The following is a 26,017-nucleotide window of genomic DNA, read 5'->3' as shown; positions in this document are numbered from 1 at the left end:
TGGAGCTCTGGCAGGAAGAAGCTTTTGTTCATGTCAGAATTCAACACTGTCGGCTGACTGGAGAAACCGTAAGTTTGGTTTGTTCGATACTTTGAGTAACACGACTATTTTCAACTCTATAAGGTTTGGGATTTTTCAGTTATTCTAATAGAGAGTTTGAATTGATGTTTTTTAGATCTAAACCCTACAGAAGACATTTTTGGTCTATTTGACATTTAAACATCTTAAAGAGCATTCAATTATGATATTTCAAGACTAAATATTATTCGGACCATCTGCAACTTGTTTTCTAAAGCTCAACTATTTCAATTCTTCGCCGAGTATAAATCCACGAAGTGTAGAGATGTTTAATCCTCAGTGTTGACACATTAATCAGCTCTGTTCTCACTGAAGTGGGTGGAAAAGCTGCCCGCCAACCTCTGACTCATTCCCACATTCATGAGAAGGGTGAATGTGTTTTCTTGTAAAAGTAGGCTGTTTGCCTGTTTCTGTTCCTCTGTGAAATTCCAGGATGATGAAATCCCACTGCTGCCTACTCTCGGTTTCAGTGTTTACAACACACCCACGTGTCACGCTCAAGCGATACACGGACAGATTAATCTTATCACGTGTTCAAATCTGAAGTTAGTAAAGATAAAAAAAAAATGTACACGTGACACACCAACCCTTACTTGAACCCTAACCCGTAGCTTTAAAATATTCCAGCGTCTGTCTGGCAGAGATGTGACCAGAATGGCATGTGTGGGTGGGCTGTTGCAAATATGTCCCATTTTGGAGAGGTTTTTAGACCAGGACTTTAGGATGCAATAGCTTTTGTTTAACATGCTCCACATTCTCCATTGAGGGATTAAATTCAAGTAGTTACTTGGGGCAAGACATCCAGCCAACTCCAGCTTTGTGTTACCATCATTAAGTCTACATTGCAGATCATTATTTACAACAAAAACATCCGAAAATGTGAAAATCGCCTTTTTTTTTCAGCAGCAAGGGGTTAAGGTTAAGGCTATAAACTTTGCAGATATATGCTTTTTTAAAATCATCACCTGCATTTATTCTATCAATACAAGACACAAACAGAGATAATAAATGGTGGCCTTTTTCTGGCCAGTTTTCTTTGGATGGACAGGGCATTTCTCAGGGGGGTAGAGAAATGCACCCCCCCCCCCCCCCCCCCCCCCCCCCCCATCTGTGTTAGTGTAAATAGTGTAAATTAATTATTTAACAGAACATGATATAGATGAGAAGACATTTATGTGTGTGAAAACAGCATTATGTTGGAAATAAAATAACTGCACAGTCAAATAGCCACTTAATATTTACTTTACAGTGTAAAACATGATCAAAATGAGGTACCTCCATGCCAAGGTCTCACCTGTTTGAACAATGTTTTTATATTTCATCTTAAGCTGCTGCCAAGAGCGCTTCTCCCCCGCGGGATTGCACCTAAATGAAATAAATGAATGGGCTACCATTCAAGCAGTTTCCCTGTAATATTATTGGGATTGCAAAGGACTACATTTAAACTTACACTTTTGCTGCTGCAACGGTGTTGCACTTATTTCTAAAAACGTGTTGAAACTCGCCGTATGAGCGCATTAAGATTTCCAATTCGAGGTTGGTGAAAAACGTAGCCCCTCCTCTTCCCCGTTGCCAAGGTGACTCGTCGAATCGGGGCGCCATTGATGCTCGCTTTTTGAAGTTGTGGCCCACACGCTAAACTCAAGGTGAACTTACTCAGAGTTGATTAAACTCACTCAAATCAGCGTTTCTGGAAACTCAGAGTTTTCCATCTCAGAGTAGATCAACTCAGAGTTCAGGAACAGACTCAGAGTTTGTTGAACCTGCTTTGTGAAACGGACCCCTGGTAATGGCCAGAAAGGATAAGAATGTGCAGGTTTTTCCGTCTTTCATTATGTATGTGTTGCAGTGGCGGTCCGACACTGATTTACGCCCTGGGCGAAACCCGGTGCTGGCGCCCTCGTTTTAATTTTTTAAATTTTTTTTCACGCCCCTGCGATGCCGCCCCGGGCGCCTCTAGGACCACCCCTGCTGCTCTGCCGAAAAACCTTTGTGGCCGAAAGTAACCACGAATACCCCCCCCCCTGTTTTTTTGTTGTTTTTTTGGATACTTCCAAGCAGCTGAAACTGTCCAGAACTGTCACAACCACCGTCATGCAGTGGAAAAATATGACTGAAAAAATTCCTCTTATTCCCTTTGGTGGTGCTTCGCCCGATCGCCCTTATGGACAAAGCGCCCCTGGTTCTTATTGTCGTCCTACACGCGCTTAAAGGCGGGGTAGGGGATCTTTTTCTGGAACATTTTTTTTCCATATTGCTTGAAATACTCTTCACACCCCCATTGCAACCAATTAACCCTCATACCTGATTTAAAACACAACTTAATTTCTGAAAAGGGACATTTTTGTCCCCTTTTAAAACGACCTAAAAACATCAAATGTTAACATTTTTTTCCGCTTTTTTTTTTATAAATCTTTTATTCCACTTCAGTTCTGATCATAACTACCAAGTTTTCAATTATTTTCAAAAATTTAACCCTTTAAATACTGGTTTAAATGACGTAAACGCCAATTTCTGTAAAAAAAACTCACAAAAACTGCTACATTTTCAATATATAGAATGCAAAGTGGAATTGTTGAGGGGGGATAATTATGGTCTGGGATAAGTCAATGATCAGCAACAACATTGATTTTTAGGGATTTTTAATTTTTTTGTTATGCCTGATTTAAAAAAAAACTCCTTAATTTCTGAAAAGGGACATTTTTGTCCCCTTTTAAAACGACCTAAAAACATCATATATTAATATTTTTTTCCACTTTTTTTTTCATAAATCTTTTATTCCACTTCATTTCTGATCATAACTACCAAGTTTTCAATTATTTTCAAAAAAATTAACCCTTTAAATGCCAATTTGAACTTTTTAGCCCAATTTTGAAGCCTTTAGGTGCCAGTGTTTTCAAAATATGGAATGCAGAGTGGAATTATTGAGTAGGGATAATTAGGGTCTGGGATATGTCAATGATTAGCAACAACATTGATTTTTAGGGATTTTTAATTTTTTTGTTATGCCTGATTTTAAAAAAAACTCCTTAATTTCTGAAAAGGGCCATTTTTGTCCCCTTCTAAAATGATCCCCAAAATACCATATGTTAATATTTTTTTCCACTTTTTTTTTCAGAAATCTTTTCTTCCACTTCAGTTCTGATCATAACCATCAAGTTTTCAATTATTTTCAAAAAATTAACCCTTTAAATACCAGTGTATATGAGGTAAACACCAATTTTCGTCAAAAAACAGACACAAAAACTGCTGTATTTTCAATATATGCAATGCAAAGTGAAATATTCTATGGGGGATTATTAGGTCTGGCATATGTCATTGATGAGCTAAAACATCAGTTTTATCAGCTTTTTAGTTTTTCTGCAATGGCAGATTACAGAAACGGCTCCCATAGACATCCATTATAATGAATACAGCATTAGTCTATGGCACACACGCACGCGCAGTCCAGGATTAGTTGGGGTTTTCGGTGCTCATCCTCGCTGACCACTGGGTCCTTGTGCGCTGTGCTGAGGAGGAGAACATTTTCCACCTCTTCGGCACATATGACATGCGATATGCAGATTACAGAAAGTGTGTGTTGCAGTGAAGGCCAATGTTGAGGAGCGCACAGGTCTGTGGCTCGCCTGCAGATGGACTGGGGGAAACTCAGGCTTATTCCTTCTAATGGTCCCAACCATGGCGAGTTTTCATTTGAGCAGATCTTCATTCCAATACTTGAAGATAGCAATTTAGCTTATTATTTATATATTATTATTTAGCTTTTTATCCCACGACGTAGGCCGATACATTTTAACACAGCGTCTAAAGCTCGCCACTCCCAAACCCTTCATCGGTAAAACGGCCGATGTACGACCGTACTGAAACATTCATATCATTCATATCTTAGATGTCTTTGGAAGGCTATGAGCTGCGCACGTCACAGGCAACCCACACTTTGATGCCATATTTTGGGGGTTTGCTGGGGATATACTGCCGAAACGCGTAGCGACCCTGAAAGGCCTTCAGCTGCTCATCGATGCAGACTTCTTTGCCCGGGGTGAAGAGGCGGGCGAGTCGGCTCTCCCACTTCTCCCAGAGAGCTGCAATCGGAGCCAGTTTGCCCTCTCGCTGTCGATGGGGTCGTGTCAGCTGGTCATCAAACAAGGGATTCAAATCTTGTGTGTGCCATGGTTTGCCTGAACATGGCCCATCCAGTGCATCCCACAGACTGAGGGTGCTCTCACCTCGTGAGTGATGCACCCGGCGAGGATGAGCGGCCCAAGGAGGGCCTGCAGCTCTCCTTTGTCGGTGTCCCTCCAGGCCTCTGTGGTGCGTCTGCCTTCCAGGTTGGTGAATTGAATGATCAGCTCCATCAGCTCATCAGTCAGAAAAAGATCCCAGGTGGGCTTCACATCGGTTATGCGGGCGCATGCGTAGGTGGTCGGTCCAGGGCGAGCACAGGGCGCAGGCAGGTATCGGAGGGTGTTGGCGTGGTTGTCAGACCAGGATATCTTGCCATTTTTTGACACCAACAGAATATCCAGGCCAGCAGTCTCATCAGTTTCATCCTCCGTGCTGTTATAATCAGAGCTGCTGGAGGTAGGGTGAGTTCCCATTCTTGATCTGAGGAGTCATCAGAGGAGGATGAATAGAGAGAGTCGCTGTGCCCTGGTCTGAGGACTTCCTCCACGGCTTGGACAACGCTGAATTTTTGTGCCATGCCTTCCAACCTTCAGGAGAATGAGAAATGTGCACAGCTCTCGTATTCTCATGCTGGTGGATCTGTCGTTGACAAACGAGGGTGCTTTCATCATGTTACCTCAAAGACACCTAAATTATTTTATTATGTTACCTCAAAGAAACCCAAACTATTTCTCAGTCTGACGACCTCATAACATCACTGGGGTCACACAGGTGTCCGTGTGTGTGTGTGTGTGTGTGTGTGTGTGTGTGTGTGTGTGTGTGTGTGCGCGCGTACGTGCGCGCAGCTCATAGCCTTCCAAAGACATCTAAGATATGAATGATATGAATGTTTCAGTACGGTCGTACATCGGCCGTTTTACCGATGAAGGGTTTGGGAGTGGCGAGCTTTAGACGCTGTGTTAAAATGTATCGGCCTACGTCGTGGGCTAAAAAGCTAAATAATAATATATAAATAATAAGCTAAATTGCTATCTTCAAGTTTTGGAATGAAGATCTGCTCAAATGAAAACTCGCCATGGTTGGGACCATTAGAAGGAATAAGCCTGAGTTTCCCCCAGTCCATCTGCAGGCGAGCCACAGACCTGTGCGCTCCTCAACATTGGCCTTCACTGCAACACACACTTTCTGTAATCTGCATATCGCATGTCATATGTGCCGAAGAGGTGGAAAATGTTCTCCTCCTCAGCACAGCGCACAAGGACCCAGTGGTCAGCGAGGATGAGCACCGAAAACCCCAACTAATCCTGGACTGCGCGTGCGTGTGCCATAGACTAATGCTGTATTCATTATAATGGATGTCTATAGGAGCCGTTTCTGTAATCTGCCATTGCAGAAAAACTAAAAAGCTGATAAAACTGATGTTTTAGCTCATCAATGACATATGCCAGACCTAATAATCCCCCATAGAATATTTCACTTTGCATTGCATATATTGAAAATACAGCAGTTTTTGTGTCTGTTTTTTGACGAAAATTGGTGTTTACCTCATATACACTGGTATTTAAAGGGTTAATTTTTTGAAAATAATTGAAAACTTGATGGTTATGATCAGAACTGAAGTGGAAGAAAAGATTTCTGAAAAAAAAAGTGGAAAAAAATATTAACATATGGTATTTTGGGGATCATTTTAGAAGGGGACAAAAATGGCCCTTTTCAGAATTTTTTTTTTAAATCAGGCATAACAAAAAAATTAAAAATCCCTAAAAATCAATGTTGTTGCTAATCATTGACATATCCCAGACCCTAATTATCCCTACTCAATAATTCCACTCTGCATTCCATATTTTGAAAATACTGGCACCTAAAGGCTTCAAAATTGAGCTAAAAAGTTCAAATTGGCATTTAAAGGGTTAATTTTTTTGAAAATAATTGAAAACTTGGTAGTTATGATCAGAACTGAAGTGGAATAAAAGATTTATGAAAAAAAAAGTGGAAAAAAATATTAATATATGATGTTTTTAGGTCGTTTTAAAAGGGGACAAAAATGTCCCTTTTCAGAAATTAAGGAGTTTTTTTTTTACACAATGAAAAATTGCATTGTATATGATGTGTGTTTGAAATTCGAAAAAATAGTCAAAAATACACAACTGGACCAAATATGATGAGTATCACTATCTACAGTGTGAAATTAGAGGAGAAAGTACACCCCAAGTGGACAAAAATGTCCCCTATCAGGGATTAGGGTTAATTAAAAGTTTTGACACAAATATGAAAAGTTTTAGTGGCCTCTAGAACGTACAGTCTAGGAAAAACAGTATCCAATCATTGTGAACGGACCGTTCACAATGATTGGATACTGATGCCTTCTATCAAACTGCAATCTGCTCCTCCCTCCCCCTCCTTCCCCCTGTGCGCGTACCCTGCTCCGTGAACGTCCAGAAGCTTGGCAGGAAGCTAAACTAGAGCCAGCTTGGCTAGCACCTAGCATTATTAAACGTATAATTAGCATAAACTAAATACTAAATACTAAATACGGCAACGATCGATGCTTGCTGTCAGAACAGCGCTCGTGCACCTTCGTGCTCGTGCGCGTTCATATACTCTAGAGGCGTGCCTTCGGGGGGAAAGTGAAGAAAAGGGTTGGGACTTTTTACCTGTGTATTTTCAAAATGCAGCTTCGCTGGACTCAAAATCCAGGATCTCCTACCCTACCTTTAACTCAGGGTGAACATACTCAGAGTTGATTAAACTAACGCAGATCAGCAGTTCTGGAACCGGATACTCAGAGTTTCCCATCTCAGAGGAAATCTCCTCTTTACAATATAAAACAACAAAGAAAACCTTCAAATGAAGACAAATATAACACAAGCATCATTGAAATTATTATTTATTACAGTGGTTTCATAATGTACAAAAGGTCAGAGTTTCTGCTCACCTATCAAGCAAATTCAAACAAATCTTATGGAAATATCAATTTGATTAAGGTTAAAAAAAAGGCAGAAAACTTGAAGAGATGAGCTGTTCAATATATTAATATATATATAAATTAATTATATATTATATTATATACAGTATATATGTATATTTATTGAAACAGTCTATAATTTGGTCTGAACCAGCATCATGCAATTTACCACTGAAACACCAGATACCAACATCTGACTATTAATCATGAACAAGAAGTATTGTTTTTTGTAGACTGTGTTGCTTGTATATTTCTAATATATTTAAATTAGTTTATTTTTGTGTATTTGTAACCCCCACCCCCCACGAAGAGCCATAATGAGTCTCCCAGTTGGACTGCAAAGAAATCTTGCTTTAAACAACAGGTAAGTCAATCTAATGTTGCTTTATTATGAGCAGTAACATACAGAGATGTTAATGAAAAAGCACCGAGGTCATTAACAATAAAGCACCGCACAGTAAAGCTCTGTGCTAAAAATCAACTGTATCTTTAGTATTTAAAAGAATAATGCTCTCTGGATGATGTGTTGATTAAATGTGCTTATGTTTCTAAAGAATCATCCTGTTTAAGCTGGTTTTGATAATCCAATATCAGACTAAATCTCATTAATTCATCACTGATATTGCTTACCTGAACCTGCGTGTGATAAGAGTGTCACACCCATGGACTCACGTTTTTGGTTTTCATGTTCTAGGTTATGTTTGTGTCACTCCATGTTTAGTTTTCGCCATTTTAGTTTCCCTGCACTCCGTTTATCAGTTTCACTCACTTCACCTGTGTTTTTTCCCTCAGCTGCACTCACTCCCCAATCACTCTCACTCCCTATTTAGTTTCCTGCCTCCCCTTTCAGTTTTGCCGGATCTTTGTTGCTGTTAGTTGTCACGCCACGTTTTCATCAAAGCTAAGTATTTATTCCATGCCATGTCCTTGTTCTTTTGTTTTGTTTATAGCTCCGTTTTTCTCCGGCTCTGCCGCGTTTTATGTTGTTACTTTGCTTTTTGTTAATAAATCTACCTTTACTTTTTGAAAGTCCGCATCCGTGTCCTCCCTACACCACACCCTGACAAAGAGAACCCAAAACTAGATCAGAAGGCGAGCTGATGACTTTCCAAGTTTGATTTTATGCGTTTTACTGTCAAATAATTAAGCCCTTCTCTGTTCTTTTTCAGCCTTTACAAGATACCTGAGCTCTTTAAACCAGAACCCGATCCAAAGCCTGATCCTAAACCTGAACCAGAACACAGCTGTTTGTCCTTCAAGAGCGATCAGTCCAGGGCTGAACCGCTGCTGTTTAAAGGAGAACCCTGCCCTACAGAACAGAGGTGAACTAATGATCACGACATCGCTATTCAACAAGAATTTTGGTTAGAGTCGTAGAATTGGTCTCATAAGTAATTAACCAAAATTCTGGAGCTTGATTAAATAATTTAATCAGACTGGGGAAATCTGGACTGAAGCACCACCTCAATCAAAATAAGATGTATGAATAAATAAGTGTTGGTGATTTAGCAGGAGTTAGCTTAGTTATTATCAATAAGTGTCCAAGGACAGTTATAAATATCCAATAAAATGATTAATTAAACTCATTAATTATGGGGCACCACCGGTAATGGCAGAAGCTAATGACTAAGCCCCATCAGCCGCAAAGGTCTGTTGGTCTGTGTTTCAATCTGAGACAAATATGACACGTGCAGAGCAGACAGGAAGTTAGAGCACTGACCTTCGCAACCAGCAGTTTTCACACTACATATACAGATGACCACAAACAACTTCCACTTTAAGAAATTATTGAAATTTTAAAAAAAATATCACAGTCAGCACAATTTCAAAATTATTGTTACTTTCATCAATAAACACTATTGTCTACAATGTTGTCAGCCTATGTACAAAATATACACACTACAACATTATATGTTATATCATATATATAATATGTATTATATGTTATATTATTTGTCTGCATGGGAGATGGCGGAAGAACTATGAAACAAAAATGGTGGCTGAGACTGACATTGGTGAGGTCTTAAGATTGCGACTATGTGGTCGGTAAGGTCAGAAGATGACATAGCCCGTGTTAACCAAAGAAAACTACAACCATGGTGGACATGTAGTCTACATGTTGACTGGAGATTTAGGATTCTTTGTGTAGACACATGAGCTAGCATGTGCAATCGACAGTATATGTGGCACAGCATGACAAAGGAAACCTATTCAGAGTAGGATGATTAAATCCGTGTTAGTGGGTCCAGTTCTACTGTTAATGTATCGCTTTTGTTGAAGATGCCAAGTTAAACAAAGGAGGATAGTTAGTTTGCATGCAAGATCATAATTAACATCAACTCAACTCACATAAACCTTATGATTTAAACATCATCACAACACAGTCTTAAAGAGAAATAAATAAATACAGTGGCATAGAAAGTAGGTTTTAGTGGTCTTGTGCTTAGCCGTGTGCTGCTACTGTGAATGCTAATCCCCAGTGTGTTTGTTTGTTATCATGGTCCTTGCAAAAGGGCTGGAGACAGTCCTGTATCCAGTTAAAGTCCAGTTTTTGTTTGAAATCCTTTTTGTGCAGGGATATAGGTTCATTTCTGTTGTTCCGGTAGAGATTTCTTCATCTCTTTTCGAATATCAGGTATACACGAGCTGTGGTTTGGTTTGGCTTGAGAAGGGAGTCTTATGTTACAGCTGTGAGAGTGAACAGGAGAGGGGTCGGGTATTCTGGCAGTCATGCCAATCTTGAAGGATTTGGAGAGCAAGTTGCTGAGCAGGCCTTGACCTCTCTGCTTGTGAGGAGAAGCTGTATGTATGACCTCCCTCCTGGAAGTCTAGCAGGAAGCAAGAGTGCAAGCAATCCTTTGGGGTTTAACTGTTGGAGTTGGGAGTGTGCCTACTAGGAAGGGAAGCAACTGACATTTAGCATAAAACTCCTGTTTTGTAATGGTTTCAGATTTTGAATCCAACATAATTATACTACACTTTATATATGAATATTTGCTCCATCTAAAATCCACGTTGGCCTCTCTTGAGCCAGAAGTTTAGCATATTTGGACAGGAGGGTAGAACTGGAGAGTGATTCTTGAAAGATTATTTTGTGTGTTTCCTTAATGACCAATGAATGTTATGACTTAATCTTGAGTAATACAATTATTCTCAGAGGGGGCACCAGCACATCAATCAGTGGGAATTAATGTAGCTAATTACACTATAATAACTTGTGGGAAAATGACATTGATTGGCTTGGATTTCCAGAGAAAACCGGATGTTTTTTTAAGGGGTGCCAGAAATGTTTTAGAGCCACTATCCAGTGGCCTTTGGGACTTCAATCTATACACTTCATGGCCTCGTTAAGATTGGAGTTTTAAAACTTGTTTTGTTCTGTTGACGGCCAATTCAAAGGTGTGTGTGAGCGATCTGTTTTGTTAATGTGCCACGTTAGACAGGGAATCAACCCAAGCTGGATAGAAACAGCCAATTCTACAAAATCAAACAGATGTAGCCTGATCAAAGTTAAGCAGTCTTTTACATATCTGTGTTTATTGTTGTTAGCACAGTTGTGTTTGGGTCTGGTCAGGAAAAGTGGCAGTTAACTTGTGGCACCTGCCGTCACAAAAAATAAAACAATCTAGGAAACATCTGAGAAAATTCAGCTGTATAAAAACTGGACTACCATTGAAGCCCAGAGTTTATTGAGCCAAAAGGGAAAAAGTAACAAGGATAGGGATTTGTCTCGTCTACAATCAAAAGCTGACTTAAATGCAACCAGAGAAAAAGACATTAAAGGTATGTTGTCGTCTGGGGAGCTCCGCGGTCCCCATAACCCTCAGAGAGCTGCCAGATCTTTTCGGTCTGAATGAACCTTCAAAGAATAAAGAATTAACAGTGAAATACAGAAGGGAACCACAGCAGAGCTGTATACAGGAAGCATTCCCTTCATATGTTTCCTCTTCTGTCTACCAGGATCCATCAGAGATCAGAGTTCTGGGAACCAGAATATGATTTTGAACATGGACCCAGCTGTGTGTCCTTCAAGAGCAACCAGTCAAAAGCTGAACCTCTTCAATTTAAGGAGGGACTCTGCACTGCTAATCTAGGCCTAAGGTAAGCTGTTAGAGTATTGATTTACAACGTTTATGAACATCCTGAAAAGCAGATGTGCATTTATTAAATGGGACAGGATACATATGATTAGGAAATTGAAAAAGATTTCTAATAAAAACAAAAACTCAAATCAATTATACAACACAAAAAAGAGTGAAAATAACAAATACTTCTATTTCCTGTGTGTTGGTCATTTCTGTCTTTATTCCACTGCTACATATCGAAATATTTTTTAAGACGCATTCAACAGTTCTTTAACGGAATGTGTCCTTCAGGTCGTTGCACTGCTTCTCAACCCAATTCCTTCAAACTGTTTTTGACACAATTCACCCAAAAACGTCTTGGCAAACTTCTAATTTCATCCTTCCTCACTCACTCCCACCAGACATCCGCAACATTGACTCTTTACCCGTTTTCTAATCAAAACTCAAAACCCATCTGTTTCAAGCTGCATTCTCCCTCTAGCCTCTTTTTTAACTTGTGTTATTTTATTTATTGTGTTTTTAATGTGTTGTAAAGTGTCCTTGAGCGTTGAGAAAGGCGCTTTTTAAAATTAAATGTATTATTATTATTATTCCTTTTATACAGTGTCTCTCTTATTAGAGGTAGCAAAGTAACCCAACAGCTTTCTGTGTTTTAATGTCAGTAGGTTGTTTTTTTCGAGCGTTTTCCCTTCCTAAACCTATAAATGGACTAATACACTGCATACTGCAGCGCCCTTCTTTGGTTTCCTCTGTCTTCCTTTGTTCTTTCAGAGACAGCTGTGGCTTATCTATTGAAACTTGTGCAAACACGAGTCTTTCATCAATGAAGCTTATTTCAAAATGTAAAACATTTTCTATTTGCAAACATCTGTTTTCATAACTGTATCTGTGATGGCACTGATGTGTTTGTCTCTGTGTGGACAGACAGAATGTGAGCTCATTCTTCATGATTCCTCCACAGAGTGGACCAGCAGAGCTCAGAGGGTCCCAGTGGTCAGTCTGCCCAGCAGCATCAAACACAGCTGGACTCCATATTTATGGTCTGTACATGTACAACAACTACTTTTCCATCTGTTCTGTTCACAGTCCTCTCCATGCTGCACTTTGTAGACCAGTGGATTGTCAGTGTGTCCAACATGGATCTGATGTTTGGCTCCATGATTTCAGTCTGATTGGCTCATTCATATAGTTTTCTGTTCCAGCTGCTGGAGGACAACATGCTCACTTTTGTGAAGGAGGAGCTGAAGAAGATGCAGAAGGTTCTGAGTCCAGATTACCCAGAATGCTTAGAGAGTCAGAGGGAAGGTGAGGATGAAGAGCAGAGCAGCAGCAGAGAGGCATTAGTGAAGATCACAGTTCACTTCCTGAGGAGAATGAAGCAGGAGGAGCTGGCTGACCGTCTGCAGAGCAGTAAGAGGATTTCTCTAAAGGTTTAACCTGCTGGGTAAAGTAATGTTTAAGCCTGTAATGTTTAGGGACATCTCTAAGTTCTGAAGATGAAAACCTGTCCTTGTCAACCAATGATGAAGCTATGGTGATAATGGGTTAAAACTAATCATCATCCTGATTCATTTCTCGTCTTCTGACCAATAATTATTTCAATGTTATTTTAGACCCATCAAATCTGCATGGGGCATAGGGGTGGTTACCATTAATTCCATAAGAATGTTGATTACACCAATTATTGTACTGCACACTGATTCGACCAGAGTATGGTTTTGCTCTGTAGTTTTAATTTCATACAGAATACAGAGGGAAAATCAAGAGAGGCTTTAAAGAGTAAAGTGGAATCTTACAAAATAAATGCCAACATAAACAATGACTGATTCTTATCATTCTTATTCTTTGACCATAATGACAATCAGACAGAGAAAAAACTGAGCTCTCTTTTTTTCAGAGCTGACAGGAATCCCACTGACTATTTACCTTTCAAAGATTTTATTAATCAAAATCGGGAGCATTTATTATTAATCGATCATAAGGGATTGTGTCTTCTGTTCATTAGCTAACTGATTAACTATTTAGAATAGAGAATTACTTTATTCATCCCCAAGTAGCTAAATTTAAAAAATATTTATAATTGTATATTAGAACAACAATAATGAAATAAATTTGAGAAGAGCATGTCAGCAGTCACTGTTAAAAAGCCTTATGGCAGTGGGGACAAAGGACCTCCTGAACCTGCAGCGCAGTGAGATGAGCCTCTCACTGCAGCTGCGTCACTGTGTCCTGCCAGGATGCTGTGGAGAGGATGTTTATTATTTTACAAAAGAGAATAGAATTTCCTCCTCATCCTCATTTATTACGACTAGCAGTGATGACTTACGTTTCTCTTTTAAAATTGTCTGGGTCTATGGGCCAGTCTGGTGGTTCTGGTTCAGATGTATCTGTATCTTCAGACGGCAGTAGGTGGAATAGGTTGTGCTGGATGGGACCGGTCCTTAAGGATGTTGTGCACTTCAGCGCAGGCAATGGGGGGTGAGGACAGTGGCAATCTCTCTGAAGCTCACCCCAGTGATTTTTTTTTTTTTTTTTTTTTTTTTTTTTTTTTTCCTGCTGAATTCACTGCTCTCTGAAGAGCCTGCTGGGTGCCTTGGTGCAGCTGGAAAACCACACTAATAGTCCATATATCAGCACACTTTCCCCTGCACAGTGATAGAAATTCAGCAAGAGTATGGGGGAGTCCAGATCTTTTGAGCTTCTTTGAATAAAACAGGCCTTGCTGGGCCTTCCCTATAGCTGAGACTGTGTTTTTGCCCCAGGACAGATCTAAAATCACAATCAGACCCAGAAAGTTAAAGCTTGAGACCGTCTCCACTAGGGATGGGAATCGAAAACCGGTTCTTGTTGAGAACCTGTTCCCAGTGTTTCAATTCCTTGGAATCGTTTGGCAATTTTGCAAACGATTCCCTTATCCATTCCAGTGGGCGCGTAAGATGTCACCACGCAACATTGCGTGGCGAGTCCAGTGCAGAAAGCAGTCAACAGTAAACATGGCGCCCAAGCGGTACAAACACTTGAAAGTTTGGTTACCCCTAAACAAGACGACAACAGGGCAACTTGCAAAGTGAATATTTCACCAAAGGGAGGAAATACTACCAACATGCAATAACTATGAATGAATGTCGCATTTTCGATCCGCTCCGGACTAACGTTGGTGAATCTGAACCCAGCAGCAGCAATGTTAGCAACGTTAGCATGTCCTCTGCTAACACTGCAGGTAACTAACTAACTGACAAACACTGCCTATCATGTTAGCGCCATTTGCCTCATTGTAAAACCTGCTATTAGTAACGGTTAAGGTTAAATGAATGCCTTCTCATGCATTACATTTAGATGAAATCATGAGAGACAGAGCCTGACTGGCTCAGAGCCAGAGGCCGGTGGTACTACCCCCAGTTCACGTCCACCTCCAGCTTCTCCTTTCACCAGAGCAGGGAAGAGTTAAATTACCCAGGCCATGATAGACCAATGTGGACCTCACCGTTGTTGGGTTTGTAAGGTCATGACTCGTGTTACTTCTGAACTAAACAAAGTTAATGCTAATCGACCGGTTTGTTGTCCTTTTTCTCCAAATGAGAATCGATAAGGGAACCGACAAAGAACAGAATCGTTAAGCAGAATCGAAAATGGAATTGGAATTGTAAAAATCTTGTCAATTCCCATCCCTAGTCTCCACCCACTCGTTTCCAATAAATAGTGAGGAGTGACTGGGCTGACTCGGCTTCCTGAAGTCCACTATAATTTCTTTTGTCTTCTTTGGGTTTAGAGTCAGTTATTGGGTATTGCACCATACTGGAAGTAGTTTCTACCTCTCTCCTGTATGCAATCTGTGTCGTGTCGTAAGCATATTTTGAATGATATATTTTCATTTGATTAATTATTTTTTAATTATCATTGTAAAAACAAACAAAACACCACTTCTATTAATCCAGACATATCTGCAATTTGAACAATGACGTCAGAGAAGGAACTGTTGCAGCCCATCAATCTGAGTGTAAGGGGTAACAGTGAGGACCCGGAAATTCAGCCACACACAGAAGTAGTTCAAGAGAAAACAGATTTATTGTATAAAGGGTAGATGATTAGTGGTGGGCAGAGAGCTTTGGGGTTGCAGCCACAACTTGAGGGAAGGAGAAAAGATAATGGCCCTCATTTATCAAGCCGTCGTAGAAAGCATCGTATATATGAGCGGAGAACTCGTCGTACGCAGAGGCTCAAGTGAGATTTACAGAACATGCGTACCACACCAATCCCATCGTAAGACCGAGCTGCTGTTGATAAATCCGGCGGGTGAAATCCATCGTAATGATCCTAACCACGCCTTCTACAAAAGGGGGTTGAGAGGCCGCACCTCTAGATTTGCGACATGGATAGACGAAAGGCGGCAAAGAAACGCTGTCAACGCTGTTGACAGCTGGGCGGCTGTCAACAGCGTTGGTGATGTAAATCGCAGACCGGACGAGTTATGTATTTTCCCCTACTGTGATGGTCAATAAAATGTGATAAACTCCAGATTAAATGAAATCTAAAATTGAACGATGTTTTACTTTTTCTCCAATAAGATCAGGAAGAAGTGGTCCGATATGAAATTTGCCACCAAAGAAGGTCGCAGCTCTCCGACGCAGCATGTCACAAACAGCGGGGGGGGGGGGAGCTCCGATCCAGGTTTGGATTTGAGTGCCTTGGAGGAGAGGGTGGCTGGCCTGATCAGAGCTACGTCTTTTTTCCTTGAATAACAGAATGCTTAACAAAAGTCAGAATCGCTGAATAAGTTCCTCTCTCCTCCTGAGCGCTCTTGGCTGTGCAGGCTGGTGGTAGGGATCTCTGGGTACGGGGTCCTCTGGATGTACATCTGGAAATGGCACTCCATTTTTTTGGGCAATGTATGGAGAACCCCGCATGCAATAATAACATTGCATACCTTTTCGGGCGTATATAAAAGGGTTCCCCCCGCAGCCGAGAGACAGATCCACCTGCCCTTTAGGTGCCCTAACCTCTCCACAGTGCGCAGTGTTAAAGCGCCTCTCCTGTTCGGTGTGAGGGTGCGCGGTAGAATAATGAGCCATCACTCTTCCAATTACGGAGTTGTACTTGTTTAATTTATTTAATTTGCGTTTATGTTTATAATTATGTTGAAGTCAAATGAAACGTGGGCCTTCTTTGAAGTGATAAGTCTGTAATTTTAACCTAGGGATTTGTTGCGACTCATGAGGCATGCACTAGTGACGCTGCTGTTTATGTATGCTATTGCAGTCACCGCAAGTCAAAATGGAAAAGTGCGTACACGGCCTCAGACCTGTTGTGGCGATTTCATCTTTCCTGCACTCACGATGGATTTGATAAATGCCAACCTTTGCCCAGAAAAGAACGTACACACGACCTACGCACGTTTTTCGTCCTACGCAAGTTTGATAAATGAAGGCCAATAAGTCCGGAATCTAGGGTCAGGGTCAAAAGCAAGCAATGGTCAAAAGGTAGGCAGATGTCAGGTACTTAACACAAGGGGTATACGAGGGTTGGTGGTCCGTCGTGGTCAAGGCAAGAAGAATAATCTGGGCACATGAACCTGATTGGCAACTGGGATAAACATAAACAGAATGCTGGACTATGGCGCATGACTGATGATAATATGACAGGGAAGCAGAGACTGGAGAGAGCTTAAGTAGAGCTATGAACGGGTGAAAACAGGTAAGCAATAAAGCAACACCCAGGTGGGCTGGATAAGGCTGATTAGTGAGTGCAGATACGGCATGCAGATATGCTCATAAAGCACAGCAGCATGTTTGGAGAAAACCAAACACAGCATATCAGCACAAACACCTCATACCAACTGTCAAGCACGGTGGTGGAGGGCTGATGATCTGGGCTTGTTCTGCATCTACAGGACCTGCAGGCATTGAGTCATTGAGCCCACCATAAACTCCTCTGTATGCCAAAGTATTCTATAATCAAGCTAAGGCCATATATCCATCAACTACAACTTCTACAAAATTGAGTTTGGAAATCACAAACCGTGAGTCACTGCAGGCTAATTTTTTAGGATTTTATAGTCTTTGTTTTCAGTATTAAAATGTAAATTTCAGGTATTATTATTATGGGACTTATTATGGGTCCTCTTTCCAAGCCAAGAAGTAAACACATAATTAAGTGGAACTTCTTACAGAATAAACTCAACAATTTTGTTTCTTCTGTTAGAATCTCCTTCCTTGTGTCAACATACGCTCAAGTCTAATCTGAAGAAGAAGTTCCAGTGTGTGTTTGAGGGGATTCCTAAAGCAGGAAGGCCAACCCTTCTGAATCAGATCTACACAGAGCTCTACATCACAGAGGGAGGGACTGGAGAGGTCAATGATGAACATGAGGTCAGACAGATTGAAACAGCATCCAGGAAAGTAGGCAGAGCAGAAACATCCATCAGACAAGAAGACATCTTTAAAGTCCCACCTGGAAGAGATGAACCAATCAGAACAGTGATGACAAAGGGAGTGGCTGGCATTGGGAAAACAGTCTTAACACAGAAGTTCACTCTGGACTGGGCTGAAGGCAAAGCCAACCAGGACATCCAGTTCATGTTTCCATTCACTTTCAGAGAGCTGAATGTGCTGAAAGAGAGAAAGTTCAGCTTGGTGGAACTTGTTCATCACTTCTTTACTGAAACCAAAGAAGCAGGAATCTGCAGCTTTGAACAGTTCCAGGTTGTGTTCATCTTTGACGGTCTGGATGAGTGTCGACTTCCTCTGGACTTCCACAGCAAGGAGCCCCTGACTGATGCTACAGAGCCCACCTCAGTGGATGTGCTGCTGACAAACCTCATCAGGGGGAAACTGCTTCCCTCTGCTCGCCTCTGGATAACCTCACGACCTGCAGCAGCCAATCAGATCCCTCCTGGCTGTGTTGGCATGGTGACAGAGGTCAGAGGGTTTAGGGATGAGCAGAAAGATGATTACTTCAGGAAGAGATTCAGAGATAAGAAGCAGGCCAGCAGGATCATCTCCCACATCCAGACATCACGAAGCCTCCACATCATGTGCCACATCCCAGTCTTCTGCTGGATCACTGCTACAGTTCTGGAGGATGTGTTGGAAACCAGAGAGGGAGCAGAGCTGCCCAGCACCCTGACTGAGATGTACATCCACTTCCTGGTGGTTCAGGCCAAAGTGAAGAAGGTCAAGTATGATGGAGGAGCTGTGACAGATCCACACTGGAGTCCAGAGAGCAGGAAGATGATTGAGTCTCTGGGAAAACTGGCTTTTGAGCAGCTGCAGAAAGGAAACCTGATCTTCTATGAATCAGACCTGACAGAGTGTGGCATCGATATCTCAGCAGCCTCAGTGTACTCAGGAGTGTTCACACAGATCTTTAGAGAGGAGAGAGGGCTGTACCAGGAGAAGGTGTTCTGCTTCATCCATCTGAGTGTTCAGGAGTTTCTGGCTGCTCTTCATGTCCATCTGACCTTCATCAGCTCTGGTGTCAATCTGCTGGGGGAACAACAACAAAGAGCCCCCAAGAAATCTAAAACAAGAGATGGTAACTTAGCAGAGCCAAAGTTCTACCAAAGTGCTGTGAACAAGGCCTTACAGAGTCCAAATGGACACCTGGACCTGTTCCTCCGCTTCCTCCTGGGTCTTTCACTGCAGACCAATCAGAGTCTCCTACGAGGCCTGCTGACACAGACAGGAAGTAGCTCACAGACCAATCAGGAAACAGTGGATTACATCAAGAAGAAGATCAGTGAGAATCTGTCTGCAGAGAGAAGCATCAATCTGTTCCACTGTCTGAATGAACTGAATGATCGTTCTCTGGTGGAGGAGATCCAACAGGCCCTGAGTTCAGGAAGTCTCTCCACAGATAAACTGTCTCCTGCTCAGTGGTCAGCTCTGGTCTTCATCTTACTGTCATCAGGAAAAGATCTGGATGTGTTTGACCTGAAGAAATACTCTGCTTCAGAGGAGGCTCTTCTGAGGCTGCTGCCAGTGGTCAAAGCCTCCAACAAAGCTCTGTAAGTACATATGAATGAAATATTCGGTATGCAACTTTTGTAAAAATCATGATCACAATTTTGTCTTTTTTTGAAGATCAGTTGTCAGCATAATTCTGTACATTTCAATGTGTCTCATGTTTCTCCAGGCTCGGTGGCTGTAACCTCTCAGAGGAAAGCTGTGAAGCTCTGTCCACAGTTCTCAGCTCTAATTCCTCTAATCTCAGAGAGCTGGACCTGAGTAACAATGACCTAAAGGATTCGGGAGTGAAGCAGCTGTCTGTTGGACTGCAAACTTCACAGTGTAAACTGGAAACTCTCAGGTAACCATCTTTAATATTATTATTATTATTAGTTTCTCATCTTAACCACTACCCCAAAGAGTTTAATTCTTAAAGTGGAGAAGCGGTTTGAGTATCCCCACATTCCTGAGAGTTGGGCTGTCAGGGGCATTAGCCCCTGCTAGGGTCTCAAAGAGCATAAAGACATAGAATAATTTATAGACATTGACTGAACAGCAGCACACATGAATAACTACTTTGCCTGGAAAAAGGAGTCTGGGGTACAACGGTGGAATTAAGACCCCTTATGTCCCCTCAACGTGGCCTCATCACCTGCCAGGGGGTTTATTGGGGTTCGGTGAAGGGAAAGCTTGGCGCAGTTGTTCTCAAAGAAGTTTTACGAAGCTGTTGGGAAGGGAAATTTGGGCCCGTTTCAGGTTGTGCTTGGCTTGGGTGGAGAACGGATGACCCAAACTGAGGATATCATCAGGCGTTGTAAGTAGCACCTCAATCTGTCCACCATGTTTTCCACTGAGGAAGTAGAGCCTTGGGACTTAGGAGAAGACACGTCCTCTACATTGGCAGGCGTTACTAGGGTAATTCAAAAGATTACCAGCAGTAGGGCACTGCGGATGGATGAGATTCGATGAGATGCTAAAGGTTTTGGATATTGTCTGACACTCCTTAACATCGCATGGAGGTCTGGGACAATTTCTGTAGAGTGGCAGACCTGGGTGGTGGTATCCATCATTGAATATGAGGGACAAGAGAGTGTGATCCAACTGTCAGGGGTTCATCACATTAATCTTTGCCTTCCAGGAAAAATTTACTGCTTGGAGGTTCCAGCCAATTGTCAAATCAGGGGGAGCAGTGTGGTTTTTGTCCAGATCATGGAACAATGGATCCAATGATTACCCTTGTGGTGCCGCAAAAAAAGGTCATGAGAGTTTGACCGTCCAGTCCACATCTGTTTGGTGTCTCTTGGGGAAGTCTCTGGGGATTGCTGCAGGAATATGGGTTAAGCAAGAGCTGTGTATGCATCCTTACCGCAATGTAGAGCTTTTTGATGGTACATTTTGGATTCAGCCATTTTGGATATTATTTGTGGTGCTCATGGACAGGGTGTGCAGTCAGTGAGATTGGTTTGGGAAACTCGGGGTTGCATATGCTCTTTACAGATGATCAAATCAAATCAAATTTATTTATATAGCACATTTCATGTACAAACAGTTCAAAGTGCTTTACATAAAATAAAAGCATTGCAGCAGGGAGTGCAAGAAGCATTAAAAATACATAAAAGAATATAAAGAGAAACAAATAAAATCATTTAAATGAATTTAAAAACAAGCAACAGTCTAGATAAGTTTAAAGATATTTCATGCATAGACACATGAGAAAAGAAATGTCTTTAACCTGGATTTAAAAATGTCTACATTTGGTGAAAGTTTAACCTCCACTGGCAGTTTGTTCCACTTGTTTGCAGCATAACAGCTAAATGCTGCTTCTCCATGTTTAGTCCAGACTCTGGACTGGACCAGCTGACATGAGTCCTTGATCAATTTCATAAACTTCACACTGGAGTGGCTCACAAGTGTGAAGTGACCAGGATGTAAGTTAGTCCCTCCAAATCTGAGGCCGCATCATAAGCAGACAGCTGAAGTGGATTAGGCATGTAATTGTGATGCCTCCTATGCCCCTTTTCCACCGCCAAGCTAGCCCTACTCCACTCGGTTCGATATAGCCCAACACTACACCACACGACACGGCACCAGTAACATTTCCTTTTCCACCCAAACTGTGGCCTGGAAGTGGGCGGAGTCGGCCCGTTCACCACTAACGTGACGTCGGTTTCAGGTGACTACAAAGTGTCAAAAGTAAACACAAGATGGAGTGTAATGTGTAATGCAGTTGACAGTTCATATTGTTTAGTTAAACCAAGCTCTTTATTAAAAAAGCCAGTACAAAAGTAAACAGCAGGAGTTCTCTCAGATACAGGCGTCGACGCCAGTGTTGGTGCCGGTGGAATGCAGATAGCAGCTGTTGCCTCAGCTGCAGATTGCGATGCCAATGTCGGTTCTGAAGCCTGCGGGATTGGAGGATCTTCGCTGACCTCAGCAACCGAACACACATCGGTTGCACAAACCGAGTCTTTAGGGGGAAAAAAAAAAGTGTGAACATACGAAACGCATACACGTAACCGCACAGGTGAGACACTGTGCTAGCCTTCCAAAACAGCGTTGTTTGCTAGCTCACTCAGAACAACTTACATGAGACACCTGTGTAACGTTTTACACAAGTTAAAGACTGAACATTTATTTGTTACGATATAAAACATGCATTTGTTAAGATATAAGCGTTGCACCAAGGGGATAATAACAACACTTACCATTTTCCATCGCCTCCAACAAAGACGTCACCGAATCCACACCGCGGTGTGACAGTATGGATCTTAAATTGTCAGAGGTGTACCCGACCGACGGATTAAGCGGGTACAGAAAATTAATGGATGGATGGATATTTTTAATAGATTAAACATTTAATTTAATGAGCAAATCACTAAACAAATTCATATCTTTAGAAATTCTAATAGCTTGGCCACCCCAGGTTTATACAAAACATAGCCCATGCGATATATATCCAGGTAAATACTCATTTTCTCTAACGTTGTTTCTGTTCTGTGTGTGTGCAGCCTGTCAGGCTGTCTGATCACAGAGGAAGGCTGTGCTTCTCTGGCTGAAGCTGTGACCTCCAACCCCTCCCATCTGAGAGAGCTGGACCTGAGCTACAACCATCCAGGAGACTCAGTGAAGCTGCTGACGGCTGCATTGGAGGATCCTCACAGGACACTGGACACTCTCAGGTCAGCACTCATTATACTGTTACATGTACAGTATGTTAGTAAACATGCATACAAGGTTTAATATTTCAGTACTTTGGTACAATAGTTTTGCTGCTGTTTATTCCTCATGTAATGCCAACTTTATTATTCATTCAAATGATATGTGCAGATGTTTCAAACACAGGTACTTTTCAGTGAGATGTAGAAGAATGAGAACACTGGTACATACTGGTGCCACTAGTGCCTCCTTAATTGACTCGGCCAGCATTTATTTCATGACACAGTTAGCATAAAGCCAATGTTCTACTTCTCTTGCAGTAGGAGAAATTAGTTTAACTCATCTAAAAATATTACCACAAATGATTTTCCAACACAAGATTTGCAAATGATTTAGACTGTCAGGTCAATTTGGAATGTCCAACCTTCCACTAAAATCTGTCCTTCATTATCATTATCTATAAAGGGAAGTTCGTTTTTTTTTAAACCTGGACCTTATTTCCGGCATAAAATACGTTCATCTACTTACCAAAACAGTTTGGCACAGTCGGCGTCCTTTGGAAGATTTTTAGATCACTCGAGATCCGGTTATGTCCATATAACGGGAGAGAACAGGGCAGAGACAATACAGCCAGAGACAATACACTGCGAGGAATCTGGGTGTGACCCTGGACGACCACCTGTCGTTTTCGGCAAACATTGCATCAGTGACCCGTTCCTGCCGATTCCTCCTCTACAACATCCGGAGGATTCGCCCCTTCCTCACTGACAAGGCAGCACAGGTGCTCATCCAGGCTCTGGTCATCTCCCGCCTGGACTACTGCAACTCGCTCCTCGCTGGCTTCTGCCATCAGACCTCTGGAGCTGGTTCAGAAAGCTGCTGCTCGTCTGGTGTTCAACCTCCCAAAGTTCTCCCACACCACTCCCCTTCTCCGCTCTCTACTCCCTGTAGCTGCTCGTATCCAGTTTAAGACTCTGGTGCTGGCCTACAGGGCAGTGGAAGGAACAGCTCCTTCATACCTCCAGGCTATGGTCAAGCTATGGCTTGACCATAGCCGACCACTTCGCTCAACGGCCACCAGGCGCCTGGCTGCCCCGTCACTCAGCGCTCCCTGCGCACCATCAACACGGTCACAGCTTTTCTCTGTTCTGGGATCCCAATGGTGGAACGATCTCCCGACTGATGTCAGGACAGCTGAGTCGCTGCCCATCTCTTCAGGAAACACTACCTCTTAGGACATCACCCGTTTCATCCCAGCTTCCTACGCACTTATTTGTTTTTTAAATTGTCTTTTTTTTCCCATTTATCTAGGTACCTAACTTATTGCACTTACTCCAGCACTAGTTATGCTCTTAACTGTTTGGCTTAGGAAGGAAATGCACTTATAATTTCTTGTGACCTTTTGCCTACCGATGTGGAACACAATTATTTTAAGTCGCTTTGGATAAAAGCGTCTGCAAAATGACTGTAATGTGATGAAAGAAATATACATATACGGAAAGATTATCACATGATTTATCACTATGTAACTGTACTATGGCTAAATCTGTTTCTCATAGTACCTGTCTGATTTCTTTTAGGGCTGACCCTGGTGCAGTGCAGTGGTTGAGGCCAAATTTGCGGAAGTGTAAGTCTGTTTTGATTTGTTGCAATAGAAACAATAGAAATGCTGTTGAATCAAGACCAACTAAATCATTAATAAATGGAAGATTGAATAATAAAATGTGTTTATCCTGCATGTTGGTCTCATCAGATTTCTGCCGACTCACACTGGACCCAAATACAGCTCACAAGTTTCTCAAACTGTCTGAAAACAACAAAAAGGTGACAGATCTACGAAAAGAGCACCCATATCCTGAACATCCAGAAAGATTTGATTACTGGCCTCAGGTCCTGTGTGAAAATGGTCTGACTGGTCGTTGTTACTGGGAGGTGGAGTGGGTCGGGAAGGTTTATGTCGCAGTGAGTTACAGAGGAATCGGGAGGAATGGAGACAGCGATGGGTCCAAGTTTGGAGGGAATGACCAGTCCTGGTGTCTGACCTGCACTGATGGGGGATATAATGCCTGGCACAACAACAGCGGGACACCCATTCCCTCCTCCTCCGTCTCTCACAGAGCAGCAGTGTATGTGGACTATCCTGCTGGAATCTTGTCCTTCTACAGAGTCTCCTCTGACACACTGACCCACCTCCACACCTTCAACACCACATTCACTGAACCCCTTTATCCTGGATTTGGGTATGGGGTGAAATTGAATTCCTCTGCATTTCTTTGCCAGCTTTAAACCAGCAACTTGTGCTGTGTGGTTCCACTAAAGCAGATATTGTATCTACTGAACCAACTATCAAATAAGATTTGAGTACAATGACTGCTCAGGCTAAACGCCAAGAAAACTGAGGTCATCACCTACAACACTCCACCGGAACATCAACCTCTGACTACAGCAGGAGGCACTGTACTGAAAGAAGTCAACGACTTCAAATACCTGGGCTCATGGGTCAACTCAACTGAGCAAGATCTAAAAGTGAGGAAGGCACTCGCATGGAGGGCCCTGAACGGTATGGCCAGTGTGTGGAACTCCAATCTCCCCCGTCAAATCAAACTCAGCTTCTTCTACGCGACAGTAGAGTCCGTTCTCCTTTATGGCTGTGAATGCTGGACCCTGAAGCCAACCCTAGAGAAGTCCCTTGATGGGTGCTACACCAGGATGCTGCGTGCAGTGCTTAACATCAGTAAGAGTGCACATGTAACCAACGAAATCCTGTATGAGGGAATACCAAGGGTGAGCGATAAGAGTGCTGTAAGGAGAATGGGACTTGCAGGACATTGCCAAAGGCACCCAGAACTGCCAGCCAGCAAACTGGTGCTGTGGGAACCATCACGTGGGTGCCGGTTAAGAGGACGTCCCACACTAACATATGTGGACATACTCAAGAAGGACGCAGGAGTCCAGAGTACCAGCGAACTGAAAAGATGTATGGAGAATCGGGAAGACTGGAAGCAACGATGGAAGGCTCGTCTGAGGACGACCTAGAGAGACTGCTAGGATTAAGTTGGGACTAAAACTGGAGGTGATACATATATATAAAACGATGATGGAGGGAAGTGGAGGTCTTCACAGGTTCAGAGCCTGGTGAAACAGGTTTAAACATGTGCATGATGTTTTACTCCCACAAATACGTGTACAGTATATGTTGTAAGTTATCTTTATACTATAGGTTTATATTTCTCATGCTGTACATCATAAACTTTGCTCATTGCATGTACATTTAATTTATTTTCTAAGTTATGTCGAGTTTCATAACTGTTTAAATGTACATTAAATCTGCAGGAAGAAGCTCATAAAAGGGTGTAAACCTGTGTAATGTTTCTATTATTATTGAAGAAACTTGGGTTCGTCAGTAAACTTATTTATTAACTAGCGAATCAGGAGGATACAGGTACAACGTGATATGTTCATTATTCCTCTACTGATGACTTCCAACACACAGACACACATCCGGGGGTACATCATATCTGCAGCCATCTGGTGGCAGGGGGTAGAACTGCAACTCATTAACTTATCATTACAACCTGTACATGTAATTATTTGTCACATGTATCGTATATATGTGTAACCGGATGGACTGGATGGGAGCAAGGGTGCAATAATGGGGCCAGGAC

General features: G+C 42.1%; 1 protein-coding gene across 2 annotated transcripts; it reads left to right on the top strand.

Moving 5' to 3' along the window:
• LOC142391873 (protein NLRC3-like) lies at positions 1-25,701 on the top strand. 2 transcript variants are annotated; one of them, XM_075478062.1, is made up of 11 exons: positions 1-68; positions 7,479-7,532; positions 8,338-8,490; positions 11,129-11,269; positions 12,215-12,293; positions 12,456-12,663; positions 17,452-19,255; positions 19,384-19,557; positions 22,205-22,375; positions 23,933-23,979; positions 24,106-25,701. In XM_075478062.1, the coding sequence occupies exons 2-11, from the start codon at positions 7,486-7,488 to the stop codon at positions 24,636-24,638; spliced, it is 3,357 nt and encodes a 1,118-aa protein (XP_075334177.1). In that variant the 5' UTR covers positions 1-68; positions 7,479-7,485; the 3' UTR covers positions 24,639-25,701. The 2 variants fall into 2 exon arrangements, with proteins under 2 accessions (XP_075334177.1, XP_075334176.1); XM_075478061.1 differs by lacking the exon at positions 1-68 and having other exon boundaries at positions 6,454-7,532.
• The last annotated feature ends 316 nt before the right edge of the window (positions 25,702-26,017 follow it).

The sequence above is a fragment of the Odontesthes bonariensis genome, chromosome 11 (genome assembly GCF_027942865.1).
Source record: "Odontesthes bonariensis isolate fOdoBon6 chromosome 11, fOdoBon6.hap1, whole genome shotgun sequence".
Taxonomy (NCBI): Eukaryota; Metazoa; Chordata; class Actinopteri; order Atheriniformes; family Atherinopsidae; genus Odontesthes; species Odontesthes bonariensis.
This window is presented reverse-complemented; position numbering and strand designations above follow the sequence as displayed.